The sequence below is a fragment of the Sebastes fasciatus genome, chromosome 3, assembly GCF_043250625.1.
Source record: "Sebastes fasciatus isolate fSebFas1 chromosome 3, fSebFas1.pri, whole genome shotgun sequence".
NCBI lineage: Eukaryota > Metazoa > Chordata > Actinopteri > Perciformes > Sebastidae > Sebastes > Sebastes fasciatus.
In genome coordinates, this window is record NC_133797.1 from 36141541 (window position 1) to 36157543 (window position 16003).

The 16003-nt window shown below is 38.8% G+C and overlaps 3 protein-coding genes across 5 annotated transcripts in view; 2 read left to right on the forward strand and 1 right to left on the reverse strand.

Moving 5' to 3' along the window:
• The first annotated feature begins 710 nt into the window (after positions 1-710).
• tppp2 (tubulin polymerization-promoting protein family member 2) lies at positions 711-5251 on the forward strand. Of its 3 annotated transcripts, XM_074630654.1 has the most exons (5): positions 711-889; positions 1439-1455; positions 1930-2127; positions 3055-3214; positions 3548-5251. In XM_074630654.1, exons 3-5 carry the CDS (start codon positions 1931-1933, stop codon positions 3737-3739), a joined length of 549 nt encoding a protein of 182 aa, XP_074486755.1. In that variant the 5' UTR covers positions 711-889; positions 1439-1455; position 1930; the 3' UTR covers positions 3740-5251. The 3 variants fall into 3 exon arrangements, with proteins under 3 accessions (XP_074486755.1, XP_074486758.1, XP_074486756.1); XM_074630657.1 differs by lacking the exon at positions 1439-1455 and having other exon boundaries at positions 714-889; XM_074630655.1 differs by lacking the exon at positions 711-889 and having other exon boundaries at positions 1299-1455.
• Positions 5252-6515: 1264 nt separating this feature from the next.
• LOC141762864 (cerebellin-1-like) lies at positions 6516-8755 on the forward strand. The gene is made up of 4 exons (XM_074626993.1): positions 6516-6609; positions 7021-7200; positions 7958-8089; positions 8208-8755. Exons 1-4 carry the CDS (start codon positions 6516-6518, stop codon positions 8507-8509), a joined length of 708 nt encoding a protein of 235 aa, XP_074483094.1. The 3' UTR covers positions 8510-8755.
• A 5076-nt stretch (positions 8756-13831) lies between these two features.
• The window catches only part of LOC141764947 (ecto-ADP-ribosyltransferase 5-like), a 54005-nt gene continuing 51833 nt past the window's right edge, over positions 13832-16003 (reverse strand). The window contains exon 3 of the mRNA XM_074630658.1: positions 13832-15942. Coding sequence (XP_074486759.1) covers positions 14986-15942 — 957 coding nt within the window. The 3' untranslated portion in view covers positions 13832-14985. The remainder of the gene's footprint in view (positions 15943-16003) is intronic.

Sequence of the window (16003 nt, forward strand, 5' to 3'; positions counted from 1 at the left end):
GATTGATTATTCGAGCTCATCCCAGTAATAGCAATTTCCTCTAGTTTTTTTTATTATAATTCAACAAATGATCTGTTTTAAATACTCAAATATAAAACAGTTGTCTCAACCGTCTCATAAATAATGACCGTACAGATGATACTACAATTAGACAGTGAATTTATTGACCAAATTCACTAATTCAATTCACTAAAGTGGAGGGTCCCTTCCCCACTTCCCACCCTACTTGATGTGGAGCTGTAAGACGGGATAATCTTTCCTGTAATGTGTTAGCTTTACACTGTTGGTGCTCTGTGTCCTCTTAAAGGGCCGCTCTCATCTTTGTCCAGACAAGAGGGCTCTTGTGACAATGACAGTAAGAGAGAGAGAAAAAAAAAAGAAGAGAAAGCAAGAGGGTGGGAGAGCAGCGGGCATGACAGATACAGATGGCTGTGAGTTGAGTTTATTGTTATAGAGGGGGAGAATGGAGAGAATACTAATCTTTGTTGTTGTAGCACCTGCCCCAAAACATGGATTACAGAAGAAATAACATAGAATAGTGAATTGAAATAAACAAAACGTGATAAATCTTTCCACAGAAGCAAGTCTGTGCACAGAGGCGTGGAGCTAATGAGAGTGAATAGACACAAGAGAGGCTGAGTGCCCATGATGTCATTGACTGTGCTGGTCGGTACTCTCTCCCTCCTCCTCCCTCCCTCCCACCTTCCCTCTCCCCTCTCTCCTCCTGCCTCTCTGCATCTCTCCATCTCTGTCGTCATTGTGAGAAAGCCTGGGAGTGGCAGGAAGGAGGAGAGACACAGGAGAAGAAGAAAGAAGAAGAAGAAAAAGGAGGAGGAAGACGAAGAGGTCAAGAATATTTCCACAGCATCCTTTCGATTTACGACAGCAGGTACACTTTCCTTTCTCTTTTACAGCATCACCGTCTCATGCACCTATAGCACCTAAATACAACAGAGTGGCCATGGAAACAGCAGCAGAAAACAAGTCTTGTAGGACTGCGTATTTAACAGTTGCCATAAATAGATGTATTATGTCATGCCCCAGTAAGGACGGTTAATTTGTGATGTGGACATTTTTAGATGCAACCGTATATTTTAATATTAGCTTTTCTTAAAAAAAGATTCCATTTCATTCCCAAAAGTGCATGTTGCCATGGAGAAATGCAACACTGGATCTCCAGTGACTATTACGTAATGCTTTAATGTGCTTTATGTTTTCATGGTTTAATGCCAACAACCTGCCCACCAATAGACTGTCCCACCAAGGAATATAGGATTGCTATTTTACGTATCCATGGAAACTGCATTTAGAATGTTATGCTATGTCTGGACTACTTGTTTATCTTTCAAACTGTTTATTTGTTTTTAAATTTCAACTTGTAAATCAGGTTCAGTTTACTACTAAACCTCACTGAATACACATCCTTACTGTTTTTCAGCAAACAGCAGCAACAAGGTAAGTTCGAGTGTGTGTCTGTCTGTGTATTTGTAGAGTAGAGGAGGTGAAGAGAAAGACAAGGAGCATGTTTTGTTCACTCACTGTTAGATTGAACAGCAGAGCAGCCCATTTGGAAATTGAGCTGATTGAATTAAATTAGCCTGAGAGCAGCTTGAGTAGCACGAACATAATGATGGATGTGGAAAAGTGTGTGTCTGTGAGAGGGAGAAAATGTTCACTTAGACTGACCATGATGGCAGCTGCTTCTTGGCAGGCTGACCATCAATCAGCTAATGGCATCATTAAGAACTTGTGCTCTTTTAATTTCACAAAATGTCTTTCACAAGGATAGAAAGTCAATGGAACAAAGTAAGGACGTTGTGTCATCACTTTTTTGGAGGGTTAGGACAATGCAACCATGGGACAATTAAAGCTGTTATGTTGAATATGATCAGTGTGATAATGTAGACTTCCTGTATGTGTATCTGTCAGAATGGCAGAGAGCTCAGTGTCATCGTCCGTAGCAGAGGCGGAGACCGCCTTTCAGAAGTTTGCAGTCCATGGAGACTCTAAGGCCACAGGGAAGGAGATGAACGGCAAGAACTTTTCAAAGATCTGCAAGGACTGTCACATCATCGACGGCAAGAACGTCACCTCGACAGATGTTGACATTGTTTTCAGCAAAGTCAAGTAAGATTTCATATTCCCACAGATAAAACATTCAAAACGCAAAATTATAATAAATAAAACAAATTCAACTATGCTAATCTTGGCATAGATTTGATTGATTAGATTTGCTAATTAGCACTAAACCTAGTACTTAGCAGAGTACAGCTTAGGCTGATGGACCAGTCAGTAGTTTTGTTGGTCTTTGGTCATAACAAAAGCATGGAACAAATTACAATTTTGACCTGATGACCCCATGATGCTAGATGTAAAGTCAGGGGATCGCCATCGTCATTTAATCCTCTGGACATCATGGATATATGTACCAAATTTCATGGCAATTTAATCCAAAATTGGCGAGACATTTCACTAAAACAGCCAAAATTAGGGCTGTCAACGTGATAGCGCGTTAACGCAAAATCGTTTTAACTCCACTAATTTCTTTAACGCAACTTTCGATTTTTAGGTTGCAGCAGGCTCAGTTTTAAAGCTAGAGTGAAGATACTAGTATCATATTAAACTAGAAAACCTAACGAATTGGTACAAACCATGTCATACTATATATAATAATAGTAATATTTATATAATTAATATAATAATAATATTGTCAAGGTTTTGTGTTGTTAATTGATTTCCAATAATAAATATAGACATTTATTTGATTAAAGCAAGCATTAATCATGGACAATCATGCGATTAATTGCAATTAAATATTTTAATCGACTGACAGCTCTACCCAAAATGTTAACTTCATCATCTTTGGAACATGAGTGTCTTATATGACAATACATGTAATAGTTGTTGAGACATTTCAGTCTGGACCAAACTGGGAGGGGGGCCCTTGTCTAACCCCATGCCATAATACTAATATGCAAATAGGCACATGACATTATTTGGATCATTTTGTTACTTTCCTCAGAAAACATTTGTCAATACTGTGTGTTTCCTCAGGGCAAAGTCAGCTCGTGTGATCACCTTTGAGCAGTTCAACCAGGCCCTGATAGAGTTGGCTCCCAAACGTTTTAAAGGCAAAGGCAAAAGCAAAGAGGAGTCGCTGCAGCACCTCTATGGTCTCGTTGCTGGGAAGGACCCCGCCAACACCGGAGTCACTGTGAGTATTTCATCAGTTCTCAACCTTTCACCACCTCCTCCCTATTTTTGAGGTCTCAAAGTTGGCAAGTATGTCTGCCGGTGTCATTCTTGATTATACCACTGGGTGGAGCCAAAGAAACTTCAAATCCAATGCATTGCAGCTTTAAACTGAGATTCTTTTACAGTTTACATTTTACTGGAATCATTTATAGAAGTGCTGAAAAAAATAAATAGTGAGAGCGAGTTGAGAAGAAAGTAAAGTAAGCAGGTGGGATCAATGTGCTGTACGTTCTTAATTGAAAGAACAAAGGAGTGAAGTAACTGGTTATTTGCAATCTTCTACTGATTTTAGAAAGTGGCAAAGACAGGAGCAGTGGACAGACTGACCGATACCAGCAAGTACACTGGAGCCCACAAGGAGCGGTTTGACGAGTCAGGCAAAGGAAAAGGAAAGACCGGGCGCGAGGACATCGCAGACAGCAGTGGCTATGTGGGAGCTTACAGGGGCAGCGGCACCTATGATGAAAAAGTGAAAGATTCGTAATTCTGTTGACAGATCATAAAAACTTCATTCAAAATATACTGTGTATGTCTTGTGGGCCTAGCATTAACACACAACTAGGATGAGTGATTTCAATACACTATTTCCTGAAAATAATCCAAAAATAATGAAAATACTTTGCTGCAGTAAGTAAGTGCAGAAATGTTAAATGGGTCAAAGCATGAACAACTGATTGTGTTCTGTATATTTTCAATGATTCTACAGGGACCAAAATATAAAACTGTACTTGTAGCCAGGCATGCTTTATAGAAACTAACACTGCTTTGCACTATATCTTAACACTGTGCCTTAGTATTGATGTAGCCGCTATAGCGTGAATGCTCTGATATATGTAATGTGCTGTTATTCTCACCTACCGTGATGCAATGGATGATACTTTAGCTGGTTTCAAGAAATGACACGGCGTCAGTAGTCACTCCTTCACTTTGCTAAGCTTATCCCCTTATAGTTCAGTGCCTTTTGCTACATGACCAATCAGTGCTCATTGTTATTCATGTCATGGCATTTATTCATTTCATGAAATTAAATTTATATTTGCAAGAGAAAAATATAACAGGCAGTGAAAAAAAGCCAAATTATACAGTACTGATGAAACCACAGTACAGGATACATCTTTATTCCTCATTCTATACTTACTGACAACATTATGCTGTGATTCTTAATGCTCATATAATGTAACTTCACGCTTTCACGAATCAAGTATTCAATAAAGCTGTGTAATAAATACATAAACCATCAAAAAAATGCTTTTCTTCATAATTTGAAGATACAATATTTGGGGAAATATTAATGAATATACATTATAATCCTCTCAAAACCAGCGTTAGCTTTAACAGACACTGCTGTGTTTGTATAAGCAATTATACAATTTGATCAGTGTATTATAATACATATTGTACATGCTTTTCTGTTGCAGCCATGCTACCCATAACTACATGTTTAGAAGGGAAATCTTTTTTAACTTCAATCTTCATTTGATTTTTTTAATACACTATACATGAAAACTACAAGTAAAAAAACAAAAGAAACAATCGGAGTGAATTTACAGTATCGGAAAATAAAAAAACAATTTCTTAAGCATATGTTGTCAGTGAAAAACTGTTTAAAGCTAATACCCCTCACATAAGACCTGCTGATTTCCTGAAATAGCTTGGATACAATTTCACACCATAAAGGGCCCTTGTAGAACAATAAACACTCAGCATACACTCATCCTTCTACCTGGACCCTCCTTGTAATGTGACACTGATGGCATTTATGGAGGAACTGTTTTAACAATGATCGTATGGTGCACATGTTTAAAGATAACGTACCTCTCCATATCTCACACTATAGGCCTGAGCTGATAAACATCTCCTGGGTTTTGTGTGGAGAGTGCCATTGAATTTCATAATAGCCTGTATCCTTTGCATTGCCATGCTCAACTCATGAGTCACTGTGATCACTGAGATCTCAATACAGTGAAGATAATCCAATAAATGAATGCTATATAGTAGAACTTTTGTGGAGTAATTATTTGTATTTTTCATACTGTGAAACCCTCACCCTTAATGGTACAGTATTACAGAAGTGCAATGTCTTAACCGTAGGTAAGAAGGTAGCTCATTCAGCTCCTGTGACCTACAAAGTGTCTTTAACGTTCCATTTCAAAGCTGCTTCCCCGCAGTCCATCTGTGATTGACAGAAAGACGTAAACACCGGGCTGAACTAAGCCAGGGCCTTCTTTGCTCATCTGTCATCCGTTTCCAATAGGTGCAGAGGGATAATGGAGCTTATCATAGACACCAAACTGAGCGATCCTATCAGCCAACCTGACACCTCTGACCTAAAGACCAACTTATTATTATATACAGGCTCTGTAAGATACAATCTTTTAGAGATTTTGATATACACTGGGGAGCTTATCAGGATGATCCCTGCTGAAAGCTGCCCCTCACGAGGTCACACCTATAGTGGAGGGGAGAATGAAGTTAGGGAAATAGACCACTGGGCTGCCAGTTGACTGGACACAGAGATCTCCACCCTCTTGGAAATAAAAGTGATGTGAAAAAGGATTGAATTTTACAAGCTGACATTGTGTGTACCACTGCATACTGCAAGATCCTCCCTATTTGTACAGCCTAGTTTTACCTGTTATTGTTCATCAGGATTACTAGTGGTTTAAACGCTGGAATATACGATTTTACGTGGATACAGATTGAAGAGGAGATTCTGTGCTGGACTGCAGTGAGTAAAGAATTTTTTTTTTTTCTTTTTACTATAATGAGACAAATAGGCCACATCTCAATTTTCATACAAGCTATTATTGTGGCAGCTTTATACGGGCTATTTCTCCAACATTAAAAAAATTGTGTTTTACTCTCTTTTTTGAAGCTTGTTAACATGATTTTGCATCGTTTTGATACCGTTTGTCATTTTAAAAATCATCCCAAACTAGAAATAGTTTGGCGTAATAATAGTGTTCACCAGTGTAATCAAAGCTGAGCTTTATTAAAGGACAGAAATATATCTGCTAATTGAAACATTTTCTCGACAATGAGACCATTAATGAGGTTTGAACTTTTGAAATTAATTTGTCAAATAACCCGATTGTATTCAAAGAAACAAACAATGAAATTAAACAAAATACATAACATTTTCTACTGACTCGAATCAGGTGTTTTTCATTCACTCACATTGTCTTTGGTTTTATAGAATAAAATACTCATGTTCATTCTCACAAACCACTCTGCCTACAGATATTCCCTTGTGCTGTGAGATGAGAGCTATAGCATGCACTCTGTTCGTCTTGGGCCTGCTGTGGGACAGTGTGAGAGCTGAAGACACCATCAGCAGCCTTCGAGTGGCAGCAGGTAAACCAAACTATTGACAACTTCACATGCTGAAAAACAATTGAGGGGTTTTTGCTGTGCATTGTGGATCGGTGACAAAGATACTAAAAAAGGATAATTATATTGTGTGTTGACTCTTCACTTTGTCCCAAACCTATACTGGATAGAAATATTACAGCAAATTCCTCCAGTGAGATCTCTTTAAAGTCTTTGATGAACATAGATATCGTTATTTGCCCATCACACTAACCCACCCATTAAACTCTTTCAAATTTGTTGTATGAAATGTGTGTAAATGTTGATGAAATGTGTCGGCCTACATTGCTCTTTGTCCGTGGAGTGTGAGTGTGCCAGTTATCATTCTAACCAAACACAAAACAGCAACTGATTTCAAGATTGATAACACTCTTTTCCTTTCTTCCACATCTGTAGCAGCGTGGGAGGGGGAGCTGCCGTGCGGAGGGTGGGACTGCGATTGCACGTTCAAGCGCCAGCGAGGCTGCTGCTGTGCCACCCTTGAGCTCCAAAAAGTAGAGGATCAAATCTACACGAGAGTGATGGACCTGTCGACAAGGATTTCCCAGTTGGGTGACAGCCTCCTGGAAGTCATAGGTACTGTGGAATGTGATCACTGGTAGATATAGACCACATAATCACGAAAGTCCATATTCATGTGATTATAGCCGTTGATAAAACTATCTGTGTTGTTTTGAGTCTATTTACTTATGGGACTGCCTGAAACAAAATCTCACCTCTTTGATATTGTAGATGTGCAAATGTCCATTTTTCTGAGCACTTTAAAGATGTTTGGAATTTTTCTTTTTCATCTTTAACGCCAATATGTCTGATCATCCATCCTGACATTGTGTTTGTGTTATATTGGCCCATTTCTGTTTTGAAGGGAGGTTTGCTTTGTTTTGTTCTGCTCTGACCAATCAGAAGCGAGTGACACAAAAAGCTGCGTTTGTTAGGAGCAGTTCATTTCACGTTTTCTTTTTACATCGATGAAAAAAATATGTCTACTTAATAGTTGTAAAGTTTAAATTAGGGCTGTCAGCGTTAACACGATAATAAACGCAAAAACTTTTTAATGCCACTAATTTCTTTAACGCATTTATGCAATCGATCTTTCAGAGGTTGTAGTGGTAGGTTAAATAACGCTCCAAATTTGCACTCACTTTTGGAGAGGAAAAACTGGCATGGCCGTTTTTAAAGGGGTCCCTTGACCTCTGACCTCAGGATATGTGAATGTAAATGGGTTCTTTGGGTACCCACGAGTCTCCCCTTTACAGACGTGCCCACTTTATGATATTCAAGAGAATTTTGAACAATGTTGAATGTTGATGACATGAGGGTGTGTTTTTTTCAGGAGGGATGAGGGTTGCATTCACAGCCTCCATGAGCTCCAGAACAAAGTGCTTTGGACCTTTCACCGGAAACATCCCCATTCCTTATGATGTCATCACCCTCAACCATGGGAGGGGATATAACCCCGCTCTTGGTAAGTGCTGTATATACTGTATATATGTGTGTGTTGTCCAACCATGATTTATGTGATGTCTGGATTTCCTCCTAAATTAATAGCAACTATTCAATTTAAAAAATGCTCTTCGTTCCAGGTATATTCACAGCTCCTCGCTCCGGCCTGTACTCCTTCTCCTTCTCGGTCTACAGCAGGGTGGGCGAGGAAGGCGAGAGGATGTACTACAAGGTGCATCTCATGAGAAACGGGGAGGTGGTTGCATCCACTTGGGAAGACAACAGAGAAGACACAGAGGACAGCAGCTCCCAGACAGTACTGCTGTCGCTGCAGCAGGGAGACCAGGTCTATGTAGAGCTGCTGAGGGGCAGGCAGCTATGTGGCAACGTTGAGGGCCTCAACACATTCTCTGGCTTCTTGATGCACCCAACTCTGGACTAATATTGATTTATTTGACTGTGGTTTAACATGTCTGCCTGATCCAAAGCTTACATGTGTTTACTATTTTGTTTCTTAACAGTAAAGGTGAAATGATCTGAACTGGAAATACATAAGGCATGATAATATATTATATGTACCGCACTGTGTGGGCTTTTTTTTTTTTTAAACTTAAATAAATATATAATAAAATGCATTTCTGAGACTTTGTTTATAGACTATTTTTGTTTAATGAAAGTTGAAAGTGACAATCAAGTCACTGTGCAGATGTAGATAGCTGAAAAATCGTGTTGTGAGGTAAGCCCAATCTCCTTCAGTTTATTGATCCAAGACTGTATATCATGGTCTTGCATGGTTTTCCATTGGAATGCATTTAAGATAAGAAAAGATAAAACTTTATTTCTCTCGAGGAAAATTGTTGTGCATTTCAGTCACATGCAGCCTCTGAATGAAACCTTCTTATTGACTTTAAAGTTGGGAAAAATTACATCAGACAACTGTAAAGTGACAGAAAACATGATTTACTGTGACCAAGAGCGGTCACTTCCATTAAAGTTAATACAAACCATCTAAAAATCAAATATAGCACAAGTCATTCAGCTATATGTTGTCTCTAAGTTTTTTTTTCAAATCTCTCCTAAAATCTAATATATGCTAAAATTCATCCCATTCTTGTGTCCCTGACTCTCCCTCCCTGTATTGTATAGAGAGGCGAAGTCCCGCTTCTTCCTGTGGACCACCATGTGACCTTATTTCGGAAAAATATGAATGGTAGTCAACGACGAGAGAGAAATATATTTTTTGATCCCGTTTGAATTGCACCATGAATCTCACATACAGTATGATGTTTGTCAATTTAATACATAATTTTGCAAAGTCAAGAAGGTCACAGTTTTTTGTAAAACTGTTGAAGTATAAGACTTGATTTGAGCATATTTTTTATGCTAAATGCAGTACCTGTGAGGGTTTCTGGACAATATCTGTCATTGTTTTGTGTTAATTGATTTTCAATAATAAATATATACAGTACATACAGGTAGGCCTACATTTTTATAAAGCAAGCATATTTTCCCACTCCCATGTTGATAAGAAAAATGTGTGATTAATTTGCGATTCATCTCTAAACTATAGACAATCGTGTAACTATCGTCAATCATCAATCGTGATTAAATATTTGAATCGATTGACAGCCCTAGTACTATTTATTGTAGTTCTGTAAACGTTGTGTAACATTTTACATGTGCCTCTATTTTTCTCATCTCTCCCTATCTTTCACACATTTCCTAATAGAAAAAGAAATAATTGAATCAGAGTATTTTGATATTACAGATATGAAGCCATACAATACAATATTAACAAAATATAAATTATTGAGAGAATAAAATAATGCAAAACAGACCAGACACATGTATAACTTTATTTCAAGACTACTTACAATACACATACATAAACTCATCTGATACCAAATAGTTACAAACAAATAAAGAAAATTGTCTTTTGCGTAACATTATAGTGTACACAGCTATTGTTTGCCCGCTTTTTGAAGGCTGTGTCAAAAAAAAAAGCACTACAGCGCTTAAAGCTTATCAGGGAGGGCTTCTTAGCAAAACGTAGAGCAGAGTTGGTGACTACTCATGTGTTGCATTATTCTGTACAGTACAGCAGAGAAAAGAGGGAACAGCAATCTCACAAACTGTAAATAACTTCAAGTGTAGATGCTCCTTAAAACAATTTACACATACGTAATTTCTTAGGAACTAGGTGTTTCCCAGCCCTGCGGAGGTAGAGGAGAGGATAGATCAACCCAAGTCAAATCATCATACTGTAAGCCAATGGCTGCCAGATACACAGTGTTTCCATGTCAATTTTCCCAACCAGTAAGACCATAGTGACCGGGGGCACAAAGCCGACAAACGTAGTCACCTGGAAGATCAGGACCAAGTTGAAAGCCCTTTTCTTGATCAAGTTGGATCTCTCCCTCTCTCCTTCCCCTGGCGAGGGCTGTTTCAGAGCCCTGAGAACTGATAAGCAGCAGAAAGAGTTGACAATAAAGACAAGCAATAAACAGCTTGCGGTCATGCCCACTGATTTCACATTATCAGAGCAAAAGAACATTTTGGCTATACCAACCAGGGTGGTTCCCATCCAAATAACACAACAAATGCTCATTCTGTACCGCAGAGGTTTGTACCTGAGGTACAGCATGGGGTGTACGACCGCAAGGTAGCGTTCTACACAGAGAGAGGCCTGGAATTGAATCCTGGCTGTGAACATTATGTTGCTGAGTTTATTCACCATGTCTGCCACTATATAATTGGAAAAATGTCGTATGGTCAATAAAGGTGCCCCCAGGAATCCAAAAAGCAGCTCTATGATGACCAAATGGAACTCAGACACTTCCATCCTGTCTGTCCAGAAGACAGGAGATGATATCATCAGCCACAGCACCCAGCCATTAGCGGGCAGAGAGATGAGGACATAAGGCAGAATTGCAGGATAGATGACAGGAGAGTTCCTACAGAGACCACACTCTGCTGTGAGGTTTTGCATGTTTCCTGGAAAATAGTACAAGGGGGAAAGAAAAACTAGTGAAATGTAGTGTAGAGGTATGCATTTTCATCATTCTGACTCAACTCTTCAATTCAGTAGAGTCCGTTAAATCTAGTTGTCATGGGGGAAATTGTGAGATATGTCATTGACTTGTACATAGACATTTTTTTTCTTCATTTATTTGCCGATATTCCAAATCTGTTTAAAAAAAGCTTGAGAAATGCATAAACTGTCCAGTAATCATGCTTTTTGCCTGCATCACTAAATTGACTTTCTTTAAACTAATCTGCACTAAAGCTCTGATGGTGTCAACAGCGATTACTAATAAAATCTACAATTCACAAAATGAAAACAGGCAGTGATGAAAAGAGACGAGAAGAGAGATGTACATTATGTGACAACTCTGCTAACAAAATGTAACCAGATAAAATGATTTAATTTCATTAATTTACTGTTCCACACATTAACTTGAAAGGTAAATAAAGTGTACAGTAGAAACCTGAAAGCACTGACCTTGTGTTTCCCCGAGTTTGTTGGAAGTTTATTCCCAAACGTACAGCAGGAGCTCCAGCTTTAATCACATCATCCACAAAACACCTGTTTTCACCTGATGATCAATAAACAAATCATTCGCTGGCATGCAAAACCTGTCGATGTGTGCTTTCAATTTGACTAAAGCGAGTTTGGTGTTCATCAGCTGTTGTGGTAAATGGAGATTAAGATAAACAGAGCTGCATGCAGCAACCATGGAAAGGTGAAGTATTGCGTGCAGGAAATGCATACTGTGATGTTTGCCGAGATCCTAATCTGTTCTCTACTTTAGTTCATTTTTTGCACAACCTTATACCGTGTTCCATACATGTTTTCATATATATATATATATTTGTTGTCTTTTATGTATTTACACTACATGTAATTTCATCAGTTTAATTACAGTCAGCAAAGGGCGTCATCAAGAGCATTTTCAACCACGCTCATTGGGACGCTGTAATTGGCAATGATGTATTTAGTGCAATCAAATATAGTCATTCTTGATAGACTTAAATCTGCAGTAGGCAGAATATTTTTGGCATCCTTGGGCAAAAAATTCTTTAATAACCTTTCAACATATTGTAATTCAAGTGTTCTGAGAGAAAACTAGACTTCTGCTCCTCCTCATGTCCCTGTTTTCAGGCTTTAAAAAAATCTAGCCCGTGATGGAAGACTTTGACCAATCACTGGTCATTTCAGAGAGAGAGAGCGTTTCTATTGGCTGTTCATTCAACGGAGGGAGCTGTCAGTCACTCGCAAACTCCGATCAAACAGTCAAACTAGGCAACACTGATCAAATATGAATCACTATTCTGTTACTGTAATGTCTATTTCTTGCCTCAAATGTTTTCAGAAACATCTTGTCTTGTACTGTTTAGCTGTAAAATGAGAAAGTTGGTGGTGGGCGGTGCTTGGTATTTCCTCAGCTGATCTCAACATGGCTGCCGGGTCACAAATTTTCTCCTTTTACAGCTAAACAGTACACTACAAGATGTTTCTGAAAACATTTGAAGTGAGAAATAGACATTACAATTACAGAATAGTAATTCATATTTGATCAGTGTTGCCTAGTTTGACTGTTTGATCGGAGTTTGCGAATGATTGACAGCTGCTCAGAGACGGCAGACTCTAGATCAGCTCTGATTGGTTGTTTTTCCTCGGTCTGTGAAATCTTGCAGATGCCATTAGGAGCACCGGAGGACACTGGAGGACACAGAGGCACATAATTGTTTTCAGATTACTTGTCTCATGTACTACTGTCAGGATATAGTGACCATTTTATAAAAATAACTTTTTTTAGTCAGATTTGCTCCGATTCTACCCACTGCTGCTTTAAAGGATCATAATAGTGGTTTTGCAGGTTTTAACCCATTCAATGACACTAAAAGTAAAAGAGCAGAATTTAGAAATTTGTAATCGACCACAGTGAATCTTCTGAAACTTTAACTCTTTAAGAATGTGATGGTTGCACCATTGTCAACAATTTGTCGACATAGAAACCTGCATTTGCTTAAGCTGCATATTAGTTTTCCTCATATTTTTTTTCACATACACATACACATACATTTGATTTGTGATGCACCTATAATAATAATATTTGTCCTGCCATTATTTCCAGCTGCCCACCAGTGGCCAGTGTTGGCCAAGTTACTTTAAATTAGGTTTCATTTACTCAACAGCAAACAATTGTTACATTACTTTCTGTTACTCAGCTCAGCTCTGTCAAAGGTGCCTTCCAGCAGCTCAAAAGCTGCCACACCAACACATCACAACTTCTATATTTAACATTTAGAAATATAAAAATGATTGTCTTCTGTGAGTGTAACACAAGCTGTTAGATTTAGGTTTTGAACTTTAGTGTAAGCAGATGAATAAAACATTACACAGGGAAATGAGAGCATACAAGCAACACTGTTGCATTTAGCAGTTTAATGGCAAATATTCGCTTAGCAAGAGCAGGAATTCCAACAATACAAGTTTAAAAAAATAATTGTACAAAGTAAATAATATGTTGCTGGAGAAGTGTGTAAAACATAAGCACACAAAGATCAAACAAACCCTAAGCATAAAGTTAAGGATCGTAGAGAATGTTTAGCTATACAGTATGTTGTATATTATCTAACTAATTCAGTTGCGTTAAGAGCGTTTGCTGCTAGCCATTTGGGTGCCCTAGGCGTAATTGTTTTATGGTGCCCCCCACCCCCAGAAAAAAAATAAAATAAAAACAAATATTTGTTTGGAAAAAGAACTGTATTAGTCACACACATAACGCTTTGTCCCACATCGACAGGTTTTGCATGCCAGCGAATGATTTGTTTATTGATCATCAGGTGAAAACAGGTGTTTTGTGGATGATGTGATTAAAGCTGGAGCTCCTGCTGTACGTTTGGGAATAAACTTCCAACAAACTCGGGGAAACACAAGGTCAGTGCTTTCAGGTTTCTACTGTACACTTTATTTACCTTTCAAGTTAATGTGTGGAACAGTAAATTAATGAAATTAAATCATTTTATCTGGTTACATTTTGTTAGCAGAGTTATCACGTATCATTACATCTCTCTTCTTGTCTCTTTTCATCCCTGCCTGTTTTCATTTTGTGAATTGTAGATTTGTCCACACAGGGAACGTCAGGAGCACGGGCCTTTCATAATGGCCATTTCATTTCAATACAAATGTAATTTATATTTAAGTAAGACAGAGAAAGGTTAAGAAACGTGTGGTAATTTTGTAAATAATAGTAATAATCCACAATTAAAACCCCATACTATATTCATTTGTGGAGCCCTGCTAGTCACTGCATGTTCCACAGCACTGTCCTGCAAATATTTCAGAATAAAAGCCTTGTGTTAACAAATCTAGGAATTCTGTGTGAAAGCAGGAAGTGTTGATTTAAAAATTAATCTTTATTTTTTTCATGTCCATGACAATTTCTTCAGATATAGACATCAAAACTGCAGTAATGTTGCTGGTATGATGTTAATATACAGTCATACAATCACTTTCACTGTCTGTTGTTGCCGTGAACCGCGCGGCTCACGCTAAAAGTAGACGAGACCTTCAATCTCTAGATGAGACGCAGCTGAGACAGGCTGTGTGGCTGCTCTAACCTGTTAATAACACAGCCGCCACACGCTGCTCACGCGGGCGGTCTGGACGAGCCAGGCTCGAGTTTGTCATGGTACGTGTCCACCGGGGCTGCCACTAGACACAACACACTCGGCACCTGATTGGACGAAGGCTTTCCCTCCGTGGGCTGCTGCTCCCAGCTTTCAAACCAGAAACAATATGGAGGCTCGTTTGGAAACTTTCTTCTCTTATTTCACGAAAATAGTTCACCGAAATGAGTTTCTGAAAACATTTGAGGTTTGAAATAAGCCATGCAGTTGTTGAATCTGTCTTTATTTTGGATCGACAACGTTTATTTTAAAAGATTCTCTGGGGTTTCGAGAGGCGGCGGTGGTCCGTGATTTACGTAAAGTAATCTGGTCCTCAACTTGATGCAAATCAGGAAAGGCCGTTGTGACGCTATTATGGTCTAATGATTCCAACGGTGGTGGAGTTGTGCACTTGTGCTTCTTGTTTATCTTTATAATCATCATTATGATTATGATTATTATGATGATGATCATAATTATGAAGCCCCCCCCGCGTGGTACCCCTGAATGCGCAAGTTTGCAGTTCAGTCTGCTCACTACCCCGGCACTCTCCAAGACGAAGACCCTTTTACAATCTTCCAGACCTTGAAATTGACCAGGACCATCACTTTTCTTAGTTATATTGAACTTCTCGTAGGGAGGGATGAGCACCTCTCTCTCGTAACCAAAAGGTGAATACTTTTTCAAATAAGCACCTGAACAGGTCTTGATTTTAAAGCAGGTCTCACTACCAAAGTGTTTCAAGTCTGTTCTCTTAGAGCTGGAGGCAAAGGAGCCAAACCAAATTATTTGGTTCACTTTGCCAGTAAAACTAGTACGGACTCGTCTGTAAGTAGTGCGACAGTTGTTATTGTTATTCAAGATCTGTATGGCAGATGTCAGCAGGTAATGTAAAGAGTGGAACTGGAATGAGGAGCCATAGATGCTCCTATTTGTCCGGACTGCAGCATTGAAAACCTCGTACACATCGTTCCCTGTATAGACACAGATTGCCAGTATGTGATCTTTGGTTAGAGCCTTATTCTCTCTCTGTTCAAATTTCTTGTCAACAAAATATTTTGCCTCCTCCCAGACACCTGAAAATGGGCCCTTGGTCGTTTCTTCTTCAATGTATTTGTTCTTGACTGTTTCCATCATAGCGGCATCGCAGCCACGATACATGTCATCAACCGAATCTTCTTCCATGCTCAATGGGAAGATCTAAAAGGGAACCAAAGAGAAACATAATTAAACAGACACTGTTAAAACCGTCCTTTATTAC